The 26,342-nt window shown below is 38.8% G+C and overlaps 1 protein-coding gene across 2 annotated transcripts; it reads left to right on the plus strand.

Annotated features, from left to right (window-relative positions):
- The first annotated feature begins 1,657 nt into the window (after positions 1-1,657).
- Positions 1,658-26,083, plus strand: HELLS (helicase, lymphoid specific). 2 transcript variants are annotated; one of them, XM_057430053.1, is made up of 22 exons: positions 1,658-1,798; positions 1,876-1,997; positions 5,656-5,778; positions 7,116-7,175; positions 7,639-7,675; positions 7,766-7,830; positions 8,140-8,181; positions 8,941-9,165; positions 10,623-10,805; positions 11,028-11,171; positions 12,160-12,356; positions 13,031-13,127; positions 14,011-14,172; positions 14,689-14,831; positions 16,414-16,552; positions 17,948-18,031; positions 18,116-18,235; positions 19,921-20,037; positions 20,960-21,119; positions 23,871-23,967; positions 24,182-24,258; positions 25,667-26,083. In XM_057430053.1, the coding sequence occupies exons 1-22, from the start codon at positions 1,768-1,770 to the stop codon at positions 25,762-25,764; spliced, it is 2,523 nt and encodes an 840-aa protein (XP_057286036.1). In that variant the 5' UTR covers positions 1,658-1,767; the 3' UTR covers positions 25,765-26,083. The 2 variants fall into 2 exon arrangements, with proteins under 2 accessions (XP_057286036.1, XP_057286037.1); XM_057430054.1 differs by lacking the exons at positions 24,182-24,258; positions 25,667-26,083 and adding an exon at positions 23,487-23,550 and having other exon boundaries at positions 23,871-23,959.
- Positions 26,084-26,342: the final 259 nt, after the last annotated feature.

The following is a 26,342-nucleotide window of genomic DNA, read 5'->3' on the forward strand; positions in this document are numbered from 1 at the left end:
CCCAAACAGCTTTCAAACAAGGTGTTGGGCAGAGCAGGAAATGGTTGAAACACAATTGTCTGATTTAAGTGATAATCTGGGGTAAGGTGGTTTATGTCTCACAATTCTAAAAATGGCTTTAAGTACATTACAAAATAATGTGTATGGATACCAAAGTGAAATGGAACATTTGTATTCTATTATGTATTTTACGTAGAGGCTTATTTTCTTTGGATAGGAGATATAAATTGTGCTGCTTCGAATTTCTGGGCAGAACAGGTTTTATGGTGGTTTGTGAAAGAAGCAGAGGTGTTAACATTTATATCGCAGCCAAAATCTTTGCAGTTTCATTTTCCTGAGTGCTCCTGAAGTTCCAACTGCATCTTCATCCATGCTTCCTGCTTGCAACTGCTGTTAGGAGCCACTTAAGCCACCATCATATTCCAGCTTGGACGCATTCCAGTTGTCATCTAGGTGATTATTTTGCTTTAGTTTGGAAAGCACATTAGGTCTCACGGAATGAAAGGTGCCTCAGAAAATAAAGGTTTTCTTTGTTTATTTACCATGATGTCTTGAGAATAGTTTCAAGTGAGACAGAAGGCTGGAAAAGCCTGCATTCAATTGCACAATGCCAGTAAAATAACCTTATTAGGGGGTTAAGAACATTCCCTCACATCCATGCAGAACCATCCCAAGTTAGCCTCCAAACTGTGCCTTACAAAGCAGAATTACTTTTCCACAAACACATTACAACATCCAGAATCAGCCTTTAAAGATTTGGGAATGAGAAGAATGCCATCCACCTCAGTTATTACTAGACTTGTTTGCTCTTCTGCTTCTTCTTTCCTCCCCCTCTCTCCCTTTCCAGGTTTCTATTTAGAATCAGGAGGAGCTCTGGTCCCCTTGTTCGCAGAGTAAGTTTCAAATAGTGATCCATTTTGACACGTGCCAAGAAATTAGTAGCACAGCAATTTTTTTGTTACTTTTTATGGATTTGAGGTGATAAGCTCAAAGGTATTTTGACAGCTTGTGTTATTCAGGTGACGCTAAAGGGTTTGTGTTATGAACAACTAGAAATATCTACTTTGATACAGACTGTTTTGGAAGGAGGGTTTTTCCACTGGTGAAGGAAGCACAGCTGTCCCTTGGGTTTTAAGTGTTCCTCTGCCCTCTCGCGGCACAAAGCAAATGTTCAAAGTATTTCAGTCCTTGCACGGCGGACATTATCAGCCCTTGCCACGTTCACGCTCTCCAGGTGGAGATCCAGTGACGGGTACCGGTGCCGCTCCTGTTTGCAGAGGAAAGCAGGATTACGGAGCCGACAGTAACGGCCTACGACGGCCCCCTGAGGGCGCGCTGTACCCCACAGGACCCCAAACACGGCTGAACTGGAACAACGACCACCAACCACGACAGAGGCTCCCCAGGCTCGCTGCAAAGAGTGGAGGTCCCCCGCTGGTAGGGAGGACAGGCAAGCCCAAGAGCGCTTCAACACTGCAGCTGCAGTCGGGCCAGAGGAGGAACAGCAGCAGCGCAGCTGCAGCGCGACGACGTGCAGAACGACAGCCGGATTGCCCGTCTCCCGCCAGGACCCAAGATGGCTTCCCGGCGGGCCACAGAGGGGGTGGAGCGGGCTGCCTCGCGAGAACGCTGCCACCTCTCGCGCGGCTTGGTCTAGCGCGCGGTTTTTTGGTCTCGCGAGGTAGGTGCCGTGGTGCGCGCGGGAGTTTGGCCGTGTGTGTGGCGGGAGCGCACCACTTTGAGCTCTAGCGGCCCCGGCGCTCGGCCATGCCGGCCCAGAACACGGCGAGCAGCGGCGGTGAGGGCAAGCTTGGGGGCGGGCGGGATCGCGGTGTGTGAGGGCGGGCACACCAAGTAACCGTGCGCTCGTTGTAGAACCGCTGGGAGTGGAGATGGGGGAGCAGGCGGAGGCGGCGGTGATCACACCGGCCATGCTGAAGGAGGAGGAGCAGCTGGAGGCGGCAGGGCTGGAAAAAGAGCGGCAGATGCTGGAGAAGGTGAGGGGCGTCTTGAGGGCACGGCACATGCGGCTGTCCGCCGGCTCGTGAGTCCGAGCGCCGTGCCATGGCTCGGCGGAGGCTGTGGGCCGGGGCCGGGGCCGGGTGTCTGCAGCCCCATTGGTTTCAAAACAAACAAACGTGGGAGGCTGGTGAAGTTCTGGGCGGCGGCTGTGATTCACAAGTGCCTTTGATCATCCACTGGAGTGTTTGGGGTTTTTTTCCTTCTAAAGGCTAACGGTGGCCTCTCGCAGCCAGTAAGAAGCCTACTGCATTTTTTACGCATTTAAGTTTGCAGTGAGGAAATTATTACCTGTTGATTTTTGTTGTTCTGAGTTTAAGAAAGTTATAATGTTGTGCCTTCAGAAAGTGTAGTAAGATAAGTATGAATTTCTACATGAAATATTAAAGGGAAGTGGGTTGGTTTTTTTTGCGTTTCCTGTGTGTGTACATAACGCTTCTTTTCCTAGTTTTGCTCCTTACTGTACAAAACAAACAAAAAAAAAACCCAGCCTCCCCCACCCCCCCAAAAAACCCAAACCAATCAGACTAACTGATGATCTCATACAAGCCTGCAGGACGCTGACACTGTCAGCTTCAAACTGACTGGAGATAGATTTAGAGTTGTCATTAGGAAAAATTCTTCACTACGAGGGTGGTGAGTTGCTGGCACAGGTTGCCCAGAGAAGCTGTGGCTGCCCCATCGATGACAGTGTTCAAGGCTGGATGGAGCTTTGAGCAACCTGGTCTAGTGGAAGGTGTCCCTGACTGTGGCAGGGGTGTTGGAACTAGAGGAGCTTTAAAGGCCTTTCCAACCCAAACTATTCTGTGGCATCTCTACAGATACCTTTCATCCTTTGCAGAAATAAGCATTATTTTTGGTAGCAGGTGTAGTTTAGGCAGCATCAAGGAAGTGGCCTAGCCAGAAAGGATCAATTTATTGCCAGTCGTTCGCCTTGTCTGCTCTTTGCTGCATGCAGTTGTGCAGGCACCCCTGAGTTAAGGAGAGCAGGAGCTGCTTGAGCTGGCCTTGCTGCCAGAAGAAATGGACATTTGATCATCTGGAGAGTCAACGTTTTAGTCCTGTTATGTTGCAGGAAATACAGACTGTATCAGGGAAATGATACAGGGCTAATTCAAGTGACCTAATCATCACTACATTTCGTTTCTCTCTCACTGTGAATGTTTTCTTATGTTGAAAATAAGTATTGGTTGATATGAACCAATTTTGGAGAGAGAAGATGAAAACATCATGCTTCTCAGCCTCTGCTGATACAAATTATCAAGCTATTGGCATACTACATAAGATACTGTGTTTCAGGTGTAAGGAAATAAGGCTTGAAAAAACTCTTAAATGCTTTTGGGAATTGTATTCTGACTAACTAGTGCTATTACTTGAAATACTCGAGAAATAAGGTTGTTTTTTTTCCCATCTTAAAAATTGAAGCATTAGTATAAGGGGATGAAAAATACAGTTTCTAAAACCTGGAACTAATTTTAATTTATCTTTCTTTTAGCTAGGAAAAACTGATTTATAAAGGTGGTTTTAGGCTGCAGCATTTTGTGATGCTATAGTTGGAAAATAATACTTTATTTTCGCAGAAATCTTACAATCTTTCTTCTTGCAAACAGTAAGTCACTGTGGAGCTTGTCTGAACTTCTGTACAGGTATTTGATCAGACTTGAAACTAAAAATTTGGAGGCAGTGCTTATAGAGGCTAAGAAGGGAAGGAACTCTTGTAGAGCAGATTATCTCATTGCACAGGAAGTGTTGACAAAAGGACTTAGAATTTCATTTCTTTAACAACCACTTCTGCAACAATGCTATAATGTGATACTCCTGGGGGTTTCTGTATTCTCAATTTCTTCAGAATCCATGGAGCTTACCTGTAGCAAGAGTGTTGCTGTATGTTCCTGTGTGGTTCTGTTATGCTTTCTCTGTGCAATCTGTGGGCAGTGAGACCAGAGGAAATTACTCTTGTAGTTAAACCCAGGCATACTGGCACCTCACGGGCAGCTGATGTTTTTGAAGCATCTGGGTTTCTTATGCTTCTCACTTAAGCAAGCTCCCTGCCAGGTGATTTGAACAGCAGTTCAACAAAGCAGTCACTTATGCTTTCTGTGGGCTGATGGCAATATTCCACTACACAAATATATACGAACGTAGAGTGATGAAAGAGAGTGGCAAATTTTTGACCTTTTTAGTCAAAAAAAGGGAGGGGGGAGCCCACTTTCTTGACACTTTGAGGTTTGGGTCAAAGGACAAGATGGAAATAATAAGAATTCCGTGCTGTTTGTCATCTTTGAGGTTTCTGTTTTCCCCTTGATATTTTCGCAGTTGGTCAAGGTAACAGTCATTCAGATTGGTCGAATAATGTAAGGATGCTGTGTTGAGTAAAAACTGAGCAATAGTTATTTGCTGAATGAAGTAGTTTAATTTTAATTACATTTGCTCTTTGCACTGCCACCAAAAGCTGATCTTTCTGAGCTCAGGTTCTTTTCATCTGAAGGAAAAAACCTGTACTGGGGAGAGCAGAAGTGAGTAGAAACTATGGAAAATCACAGGCAGGCAATCTCTTCCTCCAGGAAACTTGTGGAGATAGATCCTTCCTCTCCTGAAAGGATCCAATGGTAGCTACTTGATAAGAATGACATGGAGTATTACTTGTGGAAAATAAAGGTGTGATTTCTCTGGGAGATAAACATGCCTCCCCCATTCTTGAGTCACATACCACCTAATTCGGCTAATATCCTTTTTCCGTGTCTGTTAACTCTTTAGTTTCAGAAGGTTCCCTTGCCTTTCTGTTTTAGCGTGCCCTTCCCCCAGAGTTTCTTCTGAAGGCCGTGGCACAGATAAGCATCTTGTAAAGCTCTGCATCTTGCCTTCCTGGGGTTTCTCTTGGAGATGCTAATTTTACCGTTTCAGTTGTTTGATACCTCGGTCTAATGGGCAATGTTAGATGAATGCAGAAGGGTGAACACTTTTTTACTTTTGGGTGGGAGTTTTGATCTGAGTTTTAAAGAACAATTGGAAATCCACTAAATGCACATCCTTGACTATTTCAGCAGAAGTTACTTTTAAAAGCATGTGTGGATTTTCTAAGCAAAGTAAGCAGAAATTGCTGTTTTCACATTAGGAATTGACCTGTGTAAATTAGGCATAATGGGTTTTGTAGTCTTCTGAATATCTTGTTGATAATGGAAAACTGTACCTTTGTGCAAATAGTTGGCACGTGAAGGAGTCCCAGCTAGTACTTGGTGAAATTAATTGTTGCCAGGTGGATTCTTTCTCCCCCCCTTCTCAAATTTTGCAGGTTACAAATGAACTTCAGTTTCAGTTTGCTCTAAATCTATTATATTTGAGACAGATTTGAGCCCTTGAATGCCTTGTGCTACTGCACTGGTGTGTGTGTGTGTGTTACAGAGCTCTGTTTATGTATGCAACTGAACGCAACCCTCAGTTACTTTGATTTTTACAGAACTTTGTAGGTACATGTGAGTCCCTACACTCGGGACTTGTACACCTATAATTGAGGGAAGGGAAAGGGTGTGCATGTGTGAGACAATTGTAGCTATCCTGTAGAAGAACCCTTCAATGTATTAAAAGCCTTCACTCTGAAACATCTGTAAGTACTTGACATCTCTTTGTGTTGGTTAGGCTCGCACTTCTTGGGACAGGGAGTCAAGTGAAATGCGCTATAAGAGGCTTCAACATCTGCTGGAAAAGAGCAACATCTATTCCAAATTCTTGCTAACGAAAATGGAACAGCAGCAATTGGAGGTAGGCGTATCCTTGTCTGCAGTGGGGATACTTAAGATGTGCTGCCATCTGGTTGTGTTTTGGTCATTTGTTGTTTTGGTTTTGTGTTTGTTTTTTTTTGTCATCCAACTGTTTAAAATGAAGTAAAAATGCTGTTAACAATAACAGCATGAAAATCCACTGCCCACCCATGAAGTGGTGCTTTATATAATATTCAGAATTTGTTCTATAGATTAATAGCTAAATTGGACTGGGAATAGCATGAATTAAAATCACAGTGTAAAAATGGCACTGATATCTTTACAATTATTCTGTTGGTCTGAATGCTAGGAAGGAAAAATAAGCTTCAAATAAGAAACAAAGCTTAAGAAAGTTAGAGGATAGAAGACACAAAGAATTGACAAGAAGTTGTGCAGCCTATTTGTGTTAATTACTGAAGGCTGAGGATGATGTGTCTCTTCAGAGGATGCTAATGTAGGCCTCCCTCAAACAAATTTATGAATTAGAGTGATCTGAGGCCATGATGTTACTAAACAAGAGCTTCCATAAAATGATGTGGAGTTTTGTGGTTTGTAGATTTTGTTTTGGTTGGTTGATCAGGGTTTTGTTTGCTTGGTTGTTTAATCCATGGGCTGCTGACTTCATTTTTATCTTGACTTAACTGTACCTTTGTGGACAAGCTTATAAGAGTTTATGCTTGAGAGAGGGGGCAGTGACTTAGTAAAAAATGAGACTGGCAGACTGCAGGAATCTCCTTTCTGTAGTTTAACTGTTAGCTCGAATTCATGGTGACTGCTTTGATAGAATGCAGGTTTCAGTACCAAGTCTTGCTCCATCTGATAAATACCAAAGTCTATTATCTCTTTTTCCCAGGGTCCTTTTGCATTCAGCAAGTAGAAGTAGTAGATGAGATGAAAATCTGAAATCTTAAATTGTTCAAGACGTGAAAGCACTTCTTCCTTAAAGGCATTTTAGACTACTTAAAAATGATCACAGATGGTAGTATGTTAAGTTTAAGAAGAGCTGAATACTTGGAAAGCTTACTGCAGTAGACATGATCTTGAAGAGTTTGCAGTTGGGAATATTTTTGTTGTAGTCTTTCTAAAATACTGTATTTAAGTGTTTAAAGTATTCACTGACAAGTAATTCCGGGCAGGTGCCCTTTCTTGTCTAAGTTTTGCTTTACCATTTTAAACTGTCAGAAGCTTTTAATGAGAGTGTAAAAATAAAGTCTGTAGAGCACAGAACGCTGCGTTACCAATGTAATCTCTGCCTGTTATCATTTCTATAATGGATAGTGTTATTGAAGGATAAAAAAATGTGTGGGTGTTTGGTTTTTGTTTTTGCTTTTTTTTTAGGAACAGCGGAGGAAAGAGAAGTTAGAAAGAAAGAGGGAGATGATGTTAAAATCTGCCAAGGTAAGATTAACCAGCTATTTTATGCAACTTCCTGAATAAAAGTCTAACAAATTATTATGACAATTTTGATCAAGGTAGGTAAACTAAATAAGTTAGATTGGCCAGCATTTGACATGCAGGATCTATCTAGTATGCTATATTTATTTTAACCATAATAAAGCTGTTTATAAGTGCTTAAAAATTGCATAACATGACAGTTATCTTAAGGAGATGCTTATAACTAATTTACACTAAAGAAAATGGTTTCAATTTGTCTTGAGATTTTTATTTTTATTTTTTATTTAGGGATGATTGTTTAACCAAGATGCTGAATAAGTAGTGAAAAAGCAGGAATAACTGCTTAATAGTAAAAAGTGCTTCAAGGATCTTTCAAAGGCAGTGGTTTGAGGCTGGTAGTGTCTTTTATTTCTGTCATGATAGAGATGGAAAAGAAGATGAACCTCTTCCTTTGTTTATTTTCTAGGGTCAAAGTGCAGTTGATGGCAAAGACGAGAAACCAGGTACTGTACATATTGCATCTTGTCAGTTACAGGTGTTTTTAGTTTCCTTAATGTTTGATGTGTTGTATAAACTCAAATATGATATTTTAGGTGCAAAGAAGAAGAGAGGAAGAGAAGAAGGGACATACAACATCTCAGAAATTATGTCCAAAGAGGTAGGCCATAACTCTAAATAGGCTTGTCTGGACTTTTGTAGCACAAACTTTAACTGATGAGGCAAATTTTTTTTTTTTAAGACTTTGGGGAGACAACTTGTGAAGAGATACCACCATTTGAATTTTCAGTTACCCTCTGTGTGTGTGGCCTTGTTTAGAATCACGTGTATGATTAATGATGTTGTATAGAAAGCTTTCTAAAGTATGTCCAAATTCTTCAATTAAAAGATCACATGAAATACAAATTGTAGTAGCCTTTAAGGTTGAAAAGCATGTAAGATTTTAATTTTTTTTTTTCTTTGCTTCCAGGAAATACTCTCTGTGGCAAAAAAAAGTAAAGTGGAAAATCAGGTATGTTGACACATGTTATTGCAGTTTAACTGTCTTAAGCCCAAAGGGAGGGAGGGCTTTTTATACTTTATAGCATATCTTTAAACTTTTCCTGTAAATAAACATCTCTCTGCTAGATATTGAAGCCCTAAATTAGAGGTTTAAAAAAGTGATAGAAGTGAATGCTCTTAAATACAAACAGAAATCCAAACTTCTGATTTATTTTTTAACACTGAATTTAATGTATTGTACTTTATAGAGCACCTGTATTTTAAAAAATGAAGGACATGGAAATTTACTAAGAAATATTTGTGCTGGTGTGTAAGACCTTAAGACATTCTTAAGCAGTCAAACATGGTGATAACAGGTGTGGTCTCTTTTGCTTCTGCTATAGTTTAAAAGCTACATGCACAGTATGAATTTCTTTCCACCATTTTCTAGAAATAGCTTACAGAAGGGGAATGGCTTCATTAAATGCCAGCCGCTGTGAGGAAGGTTTTAAGTCTGCTCGTTCTTATGAGTAGAAAATGATAAGCCAAATATCTTTAGTAGCTATCCCTGCTCTTAAATTCTTAAGGAGTAAAGTACGCATAAATTTTGCATCTTAATCCTAAAAATAAATTCCACTCAAGTTGACAGTTACACAGAATTAGTCTTTGTGTCAGGGGCTGGCTTACATCATTGCCTATTAAGACTGGTGTAAATTTGGCAAAAGTATGTTTTAGTTGGGATTTGTTGTGCATTACACTTGCCATGTGTTTCTTGAACTTCCTTCTATAGGATGGAAGTTCTTCTGATAACCTGTGTCCAGAAGACCTGCAGAAAAATGAAGACTCAAACAGCGTCATTAAGGACAGATTATGTCAAGCTGTACGAAATAGTGCCAAGCAATTCCTTGATCCAGTACGGAAATTTAATGGACAACCAGTGCCTTTTCAGCAGCCAAAGATTTTTACTGGCGGTGTAATGAGGTGGTACCAAGTAGAAGGCATGGAGTGGCTACGGGTATGGAGTGATTGTTACTGATATTGACATCTGTTGCTGATTGGAAACAGAGAAATGGAGGGGAAGATATGCTAAAAGTCTGTGGCAATAGTTGATACAGGGGGGGTGGAGAAGACACAGTTCTTCATGATTTCTTATGACAGAAGATCCTGGTGTTATAAAAATTGTCAAGCAGCAATGTTTCAGCATGGGGAGGATATTTGTAAACATTTTGTTAGACTTCCTGGTTGGTGTTCTCCATTTTCCTTTTGCCCATCTATTTTCTTGTTCAACTCTACTGTCTTTGCAGCATCTTTTTACAAAATACTTGGTGAAAGCAGGACTATGCATATTAAGGGACAGTTACTATTTTTCTCTCTTAAAAGCTTGGATACCTAGCCCATAGGTGTTTAAAGGCCCACTGCCTTGTAGACTTGGCATGGATGAGTTTTCCATTCTCTGCATCTAGAAATCTAACTAGTAATACCAACACAGTATTTTAAAAATGTTTTGTCTTTAGTTTTTGAAATAAACCTACAGAAACTTGCCATAAAAAATGCCCAGATACATATTTAACTTGCGCCTGGTTTTGCTTGCAAGCCAGATTAGAACAACTTTGATTTTTTTTTTTTTTTTTATTTTTATTTTTGGAACCAGACAGAATTGATATTCATTCTGCTACTGATCTCATGTTTTCCTTATGTTTTTTTATTTTTCTTCCCCACAAGCGTGTTTATCCTGTTTTAACAGGCTTAGGCTGGAGTGCCACTAAACTTGCTCACTGACTTCTGTCACTGGGAAGTACCTAGGGAGGACAGGCCACTTCTGAGGGGAAAATCAGCTTCCTTAGTGGGGCCCTCAGTTATAGCAATCTTTTTCATGAATCTTTATGATTACTAGCTAGAGTAGCCAAAGAGCACTTCTATTTCTTTCTCCACTTTTGTGAGAGTTTACTCTGTTGCTTGTTAGAATAGGCAGAATCTGCACAAAGAACTTTGGCTGGAGCAAGCAGCTATATTGGTCAGGAGTTTTACCTTCTTCCTATGATGAAGTAGCTATGCCTGCAGAAGCTACTTGACTAGGTAAAACTGAAGCGTCAGCATAATAACTTGCTTTTTTAGAGTTAGAGTGGGGAGCTAAGGGAATTCTTTGGAGCTGTGATGAATAAAAAATACAGTTAGTATGAGCTGTACTTGCAGTTGAAGTGCCTTTTGATATAAAGCTAATTTGATACTGTTCTGGGCTTTTTTTGTGCCATAGTCAGGCACTTAATTGGCTAGAAACATACACCTACTTATGAATGCCCGAGGTTAACAAGATGCTTGTATTTATTTTCACGATGGAGAAAATCATCCTCATTTGTAATATAAAATGTGCTTAGTGGAGAGTTTCCACAGGTCCTACATTCCTAAAAATGTCTGTTGTTCCTAAGGTGTGTTGGTTATTTTGTATTTACATTTCTTTTTCTGTATATGTAGATGCTTTGGGAAAATGGTATCAATGGCATTTTAGCTGATGAAATGGGGCTGGGGAAGACAATCCAGTGTATTGCGACAATAGCACTGATGGTGGAGCGAGGAGTCCCTGGTCCATTCTTAGTATGTGGTCCTTTGTCTACTCTTCCAAATTGGATGTCTGAATTCAGGAGATTTACTCCAGAGGTAAAAGATTTTCCTTTTTCTTAGGTTTTAAAAGAACAAATTATTCTTATTCTTTACCTTGAAGCTTTCTCTGTATATCACAAGTGTAATTGCAGTTGTTAGCTGTTACACACTGTGCCATGATGTGCTATATATTTACAGCCTTCTTGTAACAGATAATTATCTCTACTATCTTCTCTTTAGGTTTAAATGAGCGTAGTTCACTTGACTTCTTTTTTTCAGATTCCCCTAATGCTCTATCATGGAGCTCAGCAGGAACGTCGTAAACTGGTTCGCAAAATTCATGGGCGACAAGGATCACTGCAGATCCATCCTGTGGTCATTACTTCATTTGAAATAGCCATGCGCGATAGAAACGCCCTGCAGGTATCTAAGTTCTCCTGAAATTGCTCAGGAGGGTGGAATGCCTCGCCGCTAATAGCAATGCTTTTGAATACAGTGAAAAAACCCTATATGCTGCCCATACAATGAGTGTCATACTGTGGCATTTGTATTATCATTCTTCTCTGTTTCATTGGTAGTAGTAGCTCTGGAATTTCATGTTTAAGAAGTTCATAGAATCACAGAATAGTTAGGGTTGTAAAGGACCTTAAGATCATCTAGTTCCAAACCCTCTGCCATGGGCAGGAACACCTCGCACTTAAACCATGTTACCCAAGGCTCTGTCCCACTCGGCCTTGAACACTGCCAGGGATGGAGCATTCACAACTTCCATAGGCAACCCATTCCAGTGCCTCGCCAGCTTCACAATAAAGAACTTCTTCCTTATATCTGATCTAAATTTCCCCTGTTTAAGTTTGAACCCATTAGCCCTTGTCCTACCACTACAGTCCCTAATGGAAAGAGTCCCTCCCCAGCATCCCCCTTCAGATACTGGAAGGCTCTTATGAGGTCTCCACACAGCCTTCTCTTCTCCAGGCTGAATAGCCCCAACTTTCTCAGCCTGTCTTCATACAGGAGGTGCTCCAGTCCCCCGATCATCCTAAGCAGATAGTTACAGCATACCTGCTTTTCTCGCTACCTCTCTGTAGGTGATGGTGAGTGAGGCTTAGAGTAAAAGCTATGCTTAGTGTATAAATATCATGGTTAATATCAGAATGGCTGTTTCAGCAAGATGAGTTTCTTACAGAAGTTTTATTGTAATCACCTAAGCTTTCTAGATGTAACTGCCATGAAGCAGGTTTATGGCATTAACTGTTCAGACTTGGCTCTTCCAGTCTGGCAAAGTGAGAATCAAAAGTAAATAGAATCTTTAACGGGCAGTATCAATCTTATTAGTTCTGCTTTATCTCACCTGGCATGTGTTTGGATAGAGTAAAGCTAAGATTTATTGAAATATACTTTCTTTTTGTAGCACTGCTTCTGGAAATACCTTATAGTAGATGAAGGTCACAGGATTAAAAATATGAACTGCCGCCTTATTAGAGAATTGAAACAATTCAATGCAGACAATAAACTCTTGTTGACTGGTACTCCCCTGCAAAACAACTTGGCAGAGCTTTGGTCATTGCTTAACTTCCTGTTGCCAGATGTGTTTGATGATTTGAAAAGGTAGGTTGCAATCTGATGGTGAAAACTATTCCCGTTTGTTCTGTTTGGGTGAATCTTTTAATTATTAAACTTATATCAACATGTAAAGAGCTATTTTATGGTATGGTTGTAATTTGGTATGATTATTTGGTGGCAAAGGCTTTGAAATGTGTCTTGCCTTCACACTTTGCTGCTTCAGAAAGGAAGTGATTGTCAGCTCTGTCATCAGTGGAAGCTCAACTGTGAGATAAGACTTGAGCATTTAATGGGGAGATGTTTGCCTAATCAAAGGGCCTTGTGCTGCTTGAGTATTCTCTCAAGATCTGGAGGAAGCTGTGTGAGGCTGGCAGATGTGGGACCCCTGAGAGATTGATCCTTTTCTGAAACATTGTGGGGTCAGGTGAAGGAATGTTGCCAAAACAGTCTTTTGGGCTAATTTTGGAAAAAGATATAGACTAGATTGAATAAATTGTAGTGAGTATTCCAAGCAATAAAAGTATTTTTACCAATCATTTAAAACTTCAAGCATCTGAATTGGCAGGTATAGTTCAGTAATGCTTTCTGTTCACTCTTTATTCATGATGGATGTTAATGCTTTGTTTTTCTTGAATCACAGCGTAAGACAAGAATAGATTACTTACATAATGAAGAATAATATATGTGAAGAAAGCTTTTTTTTTTCTTTGTATTTATAGCTTTGAATCCTGGTTTGATATTACCAGCATTACAGAAACTGCTGAAGATATTATTGCTAAAGAAAGGGAGCAAAACATCTTACATATGCTGCATCAGGTTTTCACTTATTCTTTGTGGTTTTTTTGTGGTTTATTTCTAACATTGACCATTATTTTGAAGTGTGTCAAAATCTTGTTTGTGGAGCTCAATTATAGGCCTGAGGCTTTTATTGTGACACTTCCAGACTTAGACTTGTGGGTTTTTCTTTCAGTCATTACAGCACATAAATGCTGAAAGCAACAATATACCTCCTTGACAATGACTCATTTTTATTCTTGCAACTGAATCGAGTTTAGTCAATTGTGGTTACTTGCTTCTGTTTGCCAGAAGATTTAACTGGTGTATTGTTTTTGTTGAAAAGTAACTTTGAAGGAATTTATGTAACTTTTAGGGGTTAACAGAATACCTTTTGACAAACTAGTTATATAATGTGCCTGTCTTCAAAACCTTCAATGCTTATGTAACTGTTAATTTTTCCATCACAAGCTGATGGCAAGTTATAAGTTGTATCTTCCAGATACAATTGTCATTTACAATGAATTACTTAGTTAAAGGTTTGGGAATTTCCTGGAGTGGAGTAACTTGATTTAAGAAGTATAACAAGTGAAATAAGCTGTTCATAATAATAAATTACTTTCAGTTAATGAAAGTTATTGAAAGGTCTGTAATATATTTACTACTGCACCCCTGTGAAACACTTCAGAATTTTAAAAGTGTCAATGGATGTGGTGTTTAAATGCATGTATTACTGACATGCACATGAAAGTTTTGGAGAAGGTATCCATATTAAGAAATGAAATACAAACTCTGCAAATTAAATCCCTTGTTTTAAATTGTCAAAACAGCATTATATCAGTAGGCCTGTTTGTGTGTTGTTTTGTTTTAAACTAACAATGTTGAGAGCTTTGCATAATCGTAAGTCATCTGCTAAATGTTTCAGATTTTGACACCTTTCTTGCTGAGAAGACTGAAAACTGATGTTGCTCTTGAGGTTCCTCCTAAACGAGAAGTTGTGGTATATGCACCACTGTCAAAGAAGCAAGAAACTTTCTATACTGCTATTGTAAATCGCACCATTAGGAAGCTATTTGGAAATAATGAGGTATCTACTAATGTGGATATTAGAAATATGTTTGCTATTAATGGTTTGTAGGCAAAACCACATTAATCTTGCTTCATTACCATTGCAATCAAACTGACTTTCTGCTTAAATATGTAGTCTGATCCGTTTGTTATCTATTTCAGTGGTATTTACTGTGACTGACCTCAGTGTGCACAGAACTAACACAATATAAGCGTAAATGTGCTCTTGATTACTTGTAGCCTGGGGGTAAAGAAAGCAGGTTTAATAGAGTTGACAATTTCTGCTGTAAAATCAGTAAGCTACCAATGCAGCTTTTAAAAATAAAGCAGAAGCTTTCAAAATCTACAGTTATAGACCTTTAAAATTTGGATTGCATTTTCTCTGTAGCAAAGCTTACAGCTGTTGAGTGTTAAGTAGGTATTGCATGATGCATATCAGTGAGACCTCTTTTTAGTATTGAGAATTACTGGGTCAACATAGGCCTTTGAATCTGAAGCTGCCTGTTGTTGATGGCAACGTTATCATTTCCTACAGGAAGAAGTAATTGAGTTGGGTCCTACAGGCCGACCAAAACGCCGCAGTCGAAAAGTGGTTGATTACTGTGAAGAGCATAATAGTTCATCTGATGACTTGGAAAAATGGATCAGCAAAATGCAAGAGGAAGTAGAAAAAGAGAGGTGCCTAGTCTAAAAGATTCTTTATCATTATACTGCATATCTCACTCTTAGTTTGTTTTCTGAGCTTTGCTTATTCAAATTGATCAAGAAGAACAGAATTTTGTCAGTCACTATCTTTGTAGCTTTATGATTTATTTCTTTGCTTTTAGCTAATATTTGCTGGGCCATGATAGCAGTTATTAGCTTGTAACATCACTCATTAGAGGTACTGTTGAATAAGACATTTACTACTAGATGTGTGGCCTTTGTAGAGTCTAGCAATAAATTTGCTTCTTGAGTCCCTGTTTTCATTAGTCAGTCTTTTGTAGGTCCTGTCACAATAGTGCTGTTGATAGCCATAAAGAGCTCAAATGTCCTAGTGTGAAGTGTAATTTTTTGGGGGGCTGTTAAAACATTTTAATAGTGAAGAACTGTGTTTTCACCAAAGCCTCAAGGTCTAAGGTAGTGTTGGGTGCCAGCCAGGAAAGAACTGCTTCATCTTAGTTATTTGGTAGTTGAAATTTCATTGTAATAGCTTAGGTCTTGGCTATGGCTGGCAATGAGGACAAAGAGCTGAAGAGCTTGATTTATTGTTATGTTTTGCAGAGTTTCTGATAAGCCTTTTGTCTCTGATGTCCAGCTACATTCACAGCTGTATCTTTCACTGGCTCCAAGACAGGACAAGGGATAATGTTTGTGTGCTAACTACAGTTAACTCCTATTTTTTTGCAGAATTACTCAGGAATACTTGAAGCAAAGTTTGGGCTCAAGACTGGAGAAAAGAAAGGAGTCTTATTTCCTTGTTAAATTTTCAAAAAAACGTAGGCTTAAACTGAGCCCTAGAACCCAGATGGTCAGCACGTTATTGCTGTTTTCGTGACAAGCATTGATCACTTTCTGGTGCTTAAGATCAGAGTTGAGGTTCAGGATTGAGGAACCTGAGGAATCATGTTCATTCCTGAGTTTAATCAGGTCTGTTGGTGGCTCTGAATTGGCTGGCAGTCCCTTGGATGTAAGGAAAAGCAGGTTAATCTTCAGGGTTGAAATGTATTTATTTTGCTAGATTTTTATTGTAATCCTGTTCTTTACAAGAACAGGCACTTAAATACATGTTTATATTAGTTTTATGGTACTCATGGATCCCTTATGTTGGGAACAGAACTTAGATGTGGAAGAGCTAAATAGCTGTATTTGTTGCGAATCCTGCACTTTGTACGTGTGGCCAAAATGGGAGAGGCAGAGAGCTGAGTTTGGAATAGCTTATGTATTGCTCTACAGGAGATGTCACTGTTTGTTTTACAGAGGGCTTGCTTCTGTTCCCTTTTCTGCTGGGTGACTTGCGAAAGTTGGGGTTTTTTTTGCTTCTGATTATTACTGATTGCTCTTTTGTGTTTTAAACCAATAATGGCAAACCCATCCCAAGTGTGACACTAGAAGAAGTTTTATCTGATAATAGCTATACTAAATATGAGGAATTTTGAGGACATTTGACCAGCATGTGAATCCAGTACTTTCTTTTGGTTTTATTGTTTTCTGCTCTTCAATATCTGTAGCATAATAAAGTGACAGTTTCCATACTAATAAGGTGATGTATCTTTTCAAGGCCAGTGGTAGCAGTGAGCGTTCCCATGGATTCTGAGGTGAACCTGAAACTGCAGAATATTATGATGTTACTGAGGAAATGTTGTAATCACCCCTACCTTATTGAATATCCTTTGGACCCTGCTACACAACAATTCAAGGTACATATTTTAAAAGGATTACAAGAAAAATTATTCCAACATTAGAAAGCAATAGACTGTGAGGTGACAGCAGTAAAGAATGACCTTTTCAGTGTATTTGGCAAATGCCTTCCCATTGAATTCTAGCAGTGTCCTGAATCCATTATTTGAAATTTCCTGCAGTAGCAGTTGCAGAGACCATTTCAGTCTCTGTGTGTGTTCAGCCTTCACATAGTGATGCTTAATGTTCTACATTATGGCAGCACTCATCTGCTGGGAGGAGAGTTGCTGAATTCAGACAGTAGCTGGGTTTCCATTGACCTGAGGTGTTTAAGGATCTGCCTCAAGCTCTCCTCACAAAGGTTTCTTTTGAAAACAAAAACACTGACCTTGGTGGACTGTTCATAATGTACGCACTGCAGGAGGTGCAGTGGTAACTTTAAAGTGTGAGGTGTTGAAGGGCTGAACCAAGTACAACAGAGTTGTCTGCTCAGAGAATACAGCATTCCTTCTCCTCAAAAGGGGAAAAAAAAAATCCAAATTATATCATGAGGGCCAGCTGGTAGCTTAATCTGCGCAAAGCAGTTGGTAATATAGGAAACTATAAAGTAATTTGAATTGAAAGAATCTTGAGCAACTGTTAAGTTGCTTGCACATTCTAAGTGTAGGTTTGTGGGCATGTGTAATGGTGTTTCCTGTTCAATGAGTGATAATAGATTCAGCTGAGCTCAGGAGACGGTTGTTGAAGCTTACCAATGTAGAGTCAGTGCATAAAAAGGAGACTGCCCAGTTTGGGTGATGAGAGGAAATTATTGCGGAAAATGCAGGCTGACAGTTGACAACACTTGCAGGAGCTAGTACCTGCTCAGGAAAATGGATTGGGAAATACTGAGGTGATTGTTATATGGCTCAGGCCTGAGAAGTTTTCTACATCCTTGCTCTTAGACCATACCAAGAATTAGAAAAAGGAGTCTAAGGTAGCAGTGTGGAAACTTGTTCTGTGGACTTTGTCACTTGGATGGTATGTGTGCAGTAACTTCTTCAGCAGTGCTTCCTTACAGCCAGTAGGTGGAAGTCTTGTGCATTAATTACAAGCTGTGAAAGAAACAGCGGCGCTTTTCTTGTGGATAAAAATAGTGTCATCAGGGTTTCGCCTTCCAGAATTGGGATAAAAACTAATTATTTTTTCTTTTAATAATTATTTGGGCATATGAAATTTTGGGGTTGGTTTTAGTTTTGGCATGATTTAATTGATTCAGTGTAGTTTGCTAAAGTTACTGTTGCTTTTAGTTAGAAAGATGGTACAAGCTTGTTTCTGTGAGAAGCTTTCAGACAGCTTTTATTAGTGTTTCTGAGTTGGTGAAACCTGTGATATCATTCCCTCCTAATATATGATCCTCTCTTCCCTTTTCCAAGATTGATGAAGATCTAGTGAAGAATTCAGGCAAATTTCTACTCTTGGACCGAATGCTTCCAGAACTGAAAAAAAGAGGACATAAGGTACAGCTTATGATTTTGCAGGGGAGTATAGCTGTCCTCTTGTGACCAAAAAAATGGTATTAAGGAATCTTCTTGCTTTTTTAGGTCTTAATGTTCTCACAAATGACTCAGATGCTTGACATCTTGATGGATTATTGCTATTTAAGAGACTTCAAGTTTAGTCGATTGGATGGCTCTATGTCCTACTCAGAGAGAGAAGAAAATGTAAGTAGATGTATATACCCTTTGAGCCTATTAGTAAATTGCAAATAGCTTGATCCTGTGACACTGGAATATTATTTCATGCAGCATTTAACCTTAAATAGGCAGAAGATCTGTGTTGAAAACTGACATCCTTGCTGCTGCTGCTTAAATATCTGTAGCTCCTGAATACTGAAGCAATGAAATGTGTTACTACAAATATCTTGGGGTATGATTAGAATGAGGAGTCCTCACTTACTCTGTTGTACAAATATGATATGTATTGTGTGTATGAGGTGTGTATGTAATATATCTAGATTGTGGAAGATGCTAATCCTAATTTTACCCCTTCACATATCATTTCCTAGCATCCAGGATATGATGCCAACATCTATGGGGGAGTGTACTGCAAGCCTAGTGCCAAATAAAGTAGATTTCCAGAACATCAATTTTTTGTACCTAGTAGGAGACCGGTAACTTCAGCCTGAAATTGCACATGTATTAGTTCCAGCATAATCCTTTGTACTTGGTTGCTTGTAATATATTTTCAAATAACTACAGAATACCTTACTACTGATGCATATATTTATCATGAAGAGCAGCCATGCAGGGTTGTTCTGGAAAACTGCCTCTCTGAGGGTTTGCAGGGATGTAAAAGAGGAATATGGAGGAGGTATGCAGGATATATCATGGAGGTGTGCTACAATTGCTATCTGGTCTACAAAGTATGCACTAGTGCTTTTGAAGATACAGAACAATGGCAGATGACAGATATTCTAGCTCAAAGTGTGCTTCCTTTTGTGCAATTTTTTTTCAGTGCTGAGGAAAACCAAATCCTGCAACACTTAAGTTACTACTGTTAGAGCTGATTCTTAATGAGGAAAGGCTAATTAGCAATATATTGGTGAGCTATAGTGACTTTTATTAAGCTGGTGAAATTCTGAATTGGCTTGTAGTGGTGGTGGGGATTAGTCAGTTGTGTGCAAACACTTGTGGTGTGGGTGCAGGATGAGAGAAATCTTCGGGTCACCAGTCTGAAGTTCAGCAAGGCTCTGTGATTTGCTGCTGGTGCTACAGATACTGATGTCCAGGAAAGTCCAGAGAATATGGACTCTCCTGGACACCCTTTCTTTTAGAGAGCTTGGGTAACTGCTTCCACCTGGCAGTGGGGTGATAGTTTATTTTTCTGTGCTGTGATCAAGGTCCTGAAAATTACTGTACACTTGAAGTTTTCTACCAGTATTTGACTGGTCAGAGTAAGGTAGACTAGGTTTTGACTGGTATTGTAAACCTGGCAAAAGCTGTGCTGACACTTGGAAACATCTTGCAGTGAAAGCAGGTTTAATGTTGAGTAGGAGGCCAGAAAGTTACTCTTAGCTTTGAAGTAAGAGGAGGAGGTATACAGGGTGGCTGTTATAGTCAAGTTGGCATCAGTATTTTAAATTGCTGCTTGAATCAGTAACTGGATATGTCTTTAGGCTCTGGCAACTTGGACTGTGCTCATCAGACAAGAAAATACAATTGTTCCACTTCTTGGTGTTGTCCTGTCCCAAATGCATGCAATGTTTCTTAAAGCCTTGCTTTGGCCTCTTGACAGCGTGTGCTGTATTTTATCTGTGTTAATACTTTTAAACATACATGTCTCAAAATAGAGCATTAACTATCTTGTGTTTGATTTGTCTGCTGTTTTTTAATGAATTCTCTTCCAGATGCATCAATTTAATACTGATCCTGAAGTCTTCCTGTTCTTAGTGAGTACAAGAGCTGGAGGCTTGGGCATTAATTTAACTGCGGCAGACACTGTGATCATATATGATAGTGACTGGGTATGTTGACAGACTGTTAACTTCGTGAGAAGTGTCATAAAATGCTTTCTGTTGCTGCTTTTGATAATTATTTACTAACTCATTATGCTATAGACCATTTCTATAACTTTAATGAGGTGTTACAAAGTAGTGTATGCAAACATGTTATGTATGTAATATGCAACCTTGTTTGAAAAGTTCTAGTTTATGAAATAAAATGTTAGAGCTGGTTTGCACAACTAACCTGTATGCCCCTGAGTTATAGAAAAAGCAGGAAGGGTTTTCTTACTACTGTTGAAGATGTTTCCTTCTTTAGATTTACTAAAGTGTGAATGTAGCTGGACCTTCTACAGGTTCCCAGTTTCTAACAGCTGCCACATTAGTATTAGCCCCTTGTCAAGTCACAGGAGGAAATTCATGTGTTTCAGCTAGCTAGGATTATACTGCTCCTGTGAGTCTGGAGGCAGAGTAGAAGAGAGGTATGGAAGCGTATGACTGAGGACCTCTCCATCTTCACTTACTTTAATAGGAATATCTGCTGTTTGCATGATTATTCAGCTTCAGGAGAGCTAAAGCAACTTCACAAATGGCTGAATTTTTATTTTTTATTTTTTAAATCCTCCAACAAAAAAACTCACAAACCTAAAACTACGACACTCCCAGCTAAATTTGTGATACCCATGCCCATTTGTTGAAAACTGCAGCATATAATGCAGAAGCTGCCCAAACTAGTTGAGTTACTCTGGCTGCGTAGCTACAGCAGCTTGTGAAGGACAAGTGTAAGAGTAGGACAAGTGTAAGATATAAGATTCTATTATGCCATGGATGCCCTGCTTACTGCTTCTGCTCTGACTCTTAGAGCTCACTACTGAAAGTGCTGCCTGTGGTATGTCTCTTAAGAAAAGGTTAATGGTATAACTAGTTTATTTCTTCATCTGCTCAGAACCCCCAGTCGGACCTGCAGGCCCAAGACAGGTGTCACAGAATTGGCCAGACAAAGCCGGTGGTTGTTTATCGCCTTGTGACAGCAAATACCATTGACCAGAAGATTGTGGAGAGAGCTGCTGCCAAAAGGAAGCTAGAAAAGCTGATTATCCACAAAAGTTAGTCTCTTTCTCTTACGACTTCCAGTAAGCATGTGTTGCTTCTTTGAATCTTGAGACAACTCCTTCTGCTCTGTTTTTCGACTGCTTAGTATTTTTTCTTAAATGCAGAAAGCTTTATTCTCCCAGCAAATGTCTAGATAGTATTACTTTTCAAAATGCAGTCTTAAGACACATTGTAAATAGCTTCTGCAGCAAATTAAAAGAAAGCACTTCTGTTATCTCTGGAATACCATGTCATGACTACTCCTTTGCTAGTACATACAGAAAAGAGGGGTTCTGAGCCTACCTGGAAGAAATACAGGTAAGGCCAGGCAATAAATGAGTAGAGGTCTGGGCTTTTGTGGCAGCTTGTCAGGTAGTTTGACTGAAATGCTTTTGCACTTTTACCATTGAAAATGCTGGTGGTAGGTGATAAGTATTGAGTTGATAATATTTAAAAAATTCTAACTTAAATGAACCAGAATATAAATCGAAAAGCAAATTAAAAAATTCTTCATAGTTGCACTTTAATTTGTAACAGTTCTTCATTAGGAGGAGCAATATGCCCTCCTAATGACATTTAGAGCAGCATTTCATCATGTAAAGTTTAGCAATAGACTTTTGCAGTTGCACTGGCAAACTTGCTTGAGTAGGGAGTGTTCCTGTTAAAATTGATAAAAATTAATAAAGAATGTAGAATAGAAAGTTGGTTAGGTAGGTACCTGGGGGTGCCTACTAAACTTGGTTGAGACTGCAAATCCTAGAACTGTAGGAAAAAAAATCAGCATCCTGTTTGCACCTGTCCTGGATTTGAAGAACAGTATAACACCCATAGAACAGTCCTGTTTGAACAATTAGCAGTGCTGAAGAGAATAATAGTTCTTGAATTTAGGTGTAGAACAATGGTGCTTCTTGTTGTAGTTCTTGATTATATAGCTGGTCATACTCAAAAGTCTTTAGAAGCAATTGTGTTGAAGTGGCTCTTTTGGGGGTAAATTTTTCTTGTGGGTCCCATAGGAATCATGCTTTGATTCCATAGTTTATTCTGTTTGTGATATTTGGACAGTAGCTCCATATAGCATTTTTTCAAACACTAAGCTTACTTGAAAAACACAATTCTTGTAACTTGGTATGGGCAATAATTAGCCTTATATTAAACTTGAAAAGTAGGTGAATAACTTTCCCGTAGTATATTGGGGAAGGCAGGAAGCAAACTTTCATGTGGGTATAAAGGGGCAGAAGGCTGCAGCTGTAACTGTCTGCTGCACAGTGCACTGCATGTCAAGCTGAAGGTGTGGTTTGCCTCTGTTTTCGGATGATGTCAGCCAGTCTTTGTTAGATGCTTCCTTTATCCTAACCTTTTTGTTTGTATTATGTTTGCCACTGGTCTCTTCATGTGACAGACAGGACTGCCATCTGACTCATCTGTAGGCATGTTAATGACCATTTTAAGTAAGAAAAGATTGGCTTTTTAATGGTATGATTGTGGTCCAATCTGAAGTTAAAATCAAAGTGGCAAGATGAGCGCACAAACCAGAATGGGCTCTTAATAGTAGATAACTGACATATTCTAAAGGAGCAATGGGAACTGGTGTAAGCTAAGCATCAAGTTGGGTCATGCCTTCAGTTTTCCAGTAAGTTAAATATTAATGTTGATAACTGTTGGTGGATCTTGCAACTTAGTTAGGGGTGTCCCCTCCAGGAACCTTTGGATCCACTGTGTAAATATAAAGGTGCTGTAATGGATCCTGTTATTTTGACTATCTAGAAAGTGTTGGAATTTTGGAGGAATGAATGAGGAAGGAATATCACAAAGCTTACTTAACTCAGGCCTTTCCATGGTGTCTAACCAAGTAGAGTGTGTACAGTACCAGTACTAGAGCTTAAGAACTGGAATTTATTGCAAAACGGAATGCTTTTTTTGTCCTCAGTACCAGGTTACTCTGTCTGTCTTGTGCTTCTGTTTTATTGGCAAAAGTTGCCTAGCAAACTGTATGAGAACCAGCATGCTTTTAGTTAAATTAGCGGTCAATAAAGCCTCAGTCATAAAATGAGTAAATGTGTTGATAAAAACTGAGGAAACTTGTCACAAAACAGTATGCCTTGCCTGTCTCCTCAAAATGTGCAAGACTGAGCTTGACTTCATCCATGCTCAGCTTTGCTTAAGTAATAATTGTGTATAATTTTTTAGCATATTGGGGCAGACATCCAGATTTGTGTGTAGACAGGAGTTAGCATAGTCTCTTCAAGAAATAAACCTGTCAGGTGTATTACTTTGTCATGCCTACCTAGTCCATCAAACTGAGGGATGTTCTGTCTGCAAACCATGTATCTTTCACGTGTTTCCTATCTTGTGGTTAATACTGCTTACTTTGTTTCAACCAGCTTACAATACAAAGGCAACAAACTTCAGTATCCACCATCTAACTTTATTTACAATATTTTTACTGTAAGTAGAACTAATGGCTCTTCTGCTCTCTGTGTGCCTGTGTGCATGTCGAATTGGTGTTTCAATCAGTTTTTCTGCATACTGCAGCTAGAAGGTGAAAGGCCTGCATGTAAGAACTCTTCATGTACCTCTGACTTTTTCTCACCAGTTAGGTTATTAACATATGGTGTGTTTACCTGAGGGCTAAACCAGTGAAATTTAGCATTATTTTTCATGTGCAAGACTAATTTGTTCAATACGTGATTCCAGCATTGATGTAATATTTTACAGCATTTGTTCCTGTCTCTATGTACTGACCTTAAAATTTCTTCTTTCTACAGATCAGTTTAAAGGTGGCAAATCTGGTTTAGCACAGTCAAAGAGCTGCCTGGACCCTCAGGAATTATTAGAATTACTGAAATCCAGAGACTATGAGAGGTATGCAGATTTCATATTTTTATTGGATCATGAGTTTATAACTTGCAGCTTGCCAGCAGCTGTTAGAAGTTCTCTTCTCTTCTGAAGTGATATGTGGATCTTCATAGTGGAAAGAATATCCTAGGATTCTGCTGTGTGGGAAAACTGACTTCTATGCAATACTAACTGTAAAATGCTTTTATCTTATTAAGAGAGATTATTTCTTCCTCTACAGGGAGGTTAAAGGATCTAAGGAAAAAGTAATCAGTGATAAAGATCTGGAGTTACTCTTGGATAGAAGTGATCTTATTGGTAAGTCAGTTTTCATCTGGTGGTTTGAGTTTTTTTTATTTCCCTCTGTTCAACAGTAAATTTGTATTTTATAAAAGTCTTTATATATAGAAACCTGCCATAGCTTCACTTACCTACAGCTGTGTTGTACATCTTAAGAAGGACCCTTTAGTTCCTTTGCAGACATTTCCAGCAGGATCTGCTGAAAAAGAAGCAACTTACTTAGACAGAAGTATTCCAGACTATATTCCTGTCTCCCTTGAGCATACTGTGAATAAAGAGTACAGATTGGGAAGTGTTCTGCAAAGCAGCTTTCGCTATAAGTTGCTGTAATTGGATCAAAATAGAAATTACTCTCAGAAAAGATTTATTTAAAAAAACTTGTATAAAAACCTATGTTGATGCTATCATAATTCAAAATATAACATTGGGGGAAGTTGGGCTTTTCAGAGTTACTGTGACTTGTCAGTGGATCAAATATAAAAAAAAACCAACAGGTTGTCTGCATGTTCTAGTGCTTGATTAGGCCAAGCTGCTATAAAAATCAAAAAACACAAAACAATCCTTAACCCTTTTGATAAAGGAAAAAAATCTTGTCCAGTTCATCTAAAGTAGATTTAGAATGAATGCTTTGCTTCCTTCAGCATCTTCAGCAGAGGTAAACCTCAAAGCATATATACATGAAAAAAATCAGTAATTACTGGATTTAGAAGTAAAAAATGGTAGCTAGCCTTACGTAAGTGTGATACATATATTCTGAGTAAAATAACTGCCTTAGGAGAACTATTCCTATAATTTTTTCTTCATACATTATGTAAAGAAGTTGTTCTATAAAATTGCTTATTTCAGTTAACTGACTGCTAATAGAGAAAATTATTCCATGGTGGTACTAAGCAAATTTAGTATATTAATTTAAAAAAAAGTTTATACAAAGACACTAATTTATCATTATGTACTGAATATTTACTACACCTAACTACAGTTAATGCTTTAGGAACTAAAATGCCACCCCATATGCCATAATTATTAAATTTTATATAAAGAAAGTACTTCATTAGCTTTATATTTGCAGTGATTATATGCTATTTATTTATAGTGCTATATATTGCTATATATTTGTAATGATTGCAGGTGCTAGGAAAACAAGAGGTAGGTCTCTGAACTTTAGAAAATAATATTGATTAACATGGCCATAATTTTATTTCCTGGTAACTTCACTAAATAGGTTCACTGCATTCTGCTTTATTCTCAGGAAAATGAGACTCGTTCTTGCAAACTTCTAGTGGCAAACTGTAGATGAAGGAGCAAAATGATTTTATCAGCTTACTTTCCAGATCCAAACAAAAATACATGCAACTCTTACGTTGCAGTAGTTAGGTTGCATACACTCCATCTGTCATTGGTGATCTTTGTTTTGTTTTAATCCTAGATCAAATGAAGACCTCTGAAAAAATGAAAAAAGAAAAAATGGGTATCTTCAAGGTCTTAGAAGAATCGTCAGATTCCAGTGCAGAATGTGTGTTTTAATATGCAAATGTGGCTGGTAGCCTTACAGCACAAACGTATGACTGACATCAGATCTTCCGGAGATGTTACTTACGCATACTGTTCCTTTATGCTGACTTTCTTTAAGGCGTTTTTCAAATCCCTTGTGTTCTTTCAGTGAAATATAACATGTTCTACATTATAATGCAGGTGATAGTTTCATGTTATAGATTTGGTAGGCTCTCAAAAGATTAAGAAAATGGACATGTTTCACCTTTACAGCTAACTCCTGTGATCAGTGGTAAATACTGGCAAATTTGTATACAAAAAATCTTCCTGTGGAAGTCCTAAAACACTTTTTTTTTTCCCTCCTTATATGGTGTGAATTATGTTTTATTTGGAAGGGAGAGAACATGTCCCATTGTTACAGCCATTTGTGCAGCTTCTGTGTTTTAACTTCTCCAAATTATTTTGATTAAATAAATGTCTGGTTTGTCTTAAAGGTGTAGGGGTTTTAGCATAGCTTCTTAAATAAGTGCAGCTTATGTTGTGTCCATTAATTCATTCTCTACCTACTCTGGCTAAGGTCTAAATATAGCACACATTAAAAGAGGGAGGTG

The sequence above is a fragment of the Pezoporus wallicus genome, unplaced genomic scaffold (assembly GCF_028554395.1).
Source record: "Pezoporus wallicus isolate ANWC-B61680 ecotype Strahan unplaced genomic scaffold, APGP_CSIRO_Pwel_v1 contig_5261, whole genome shotgun sequence".
Classification (NCBI taxonomy): domain Eukaryota; kingdom Metazoa; phylum Chordata; class Aves; order Psittaciformes; family Psittacidae; genus Pezoporus; species Pezoporus wallicus.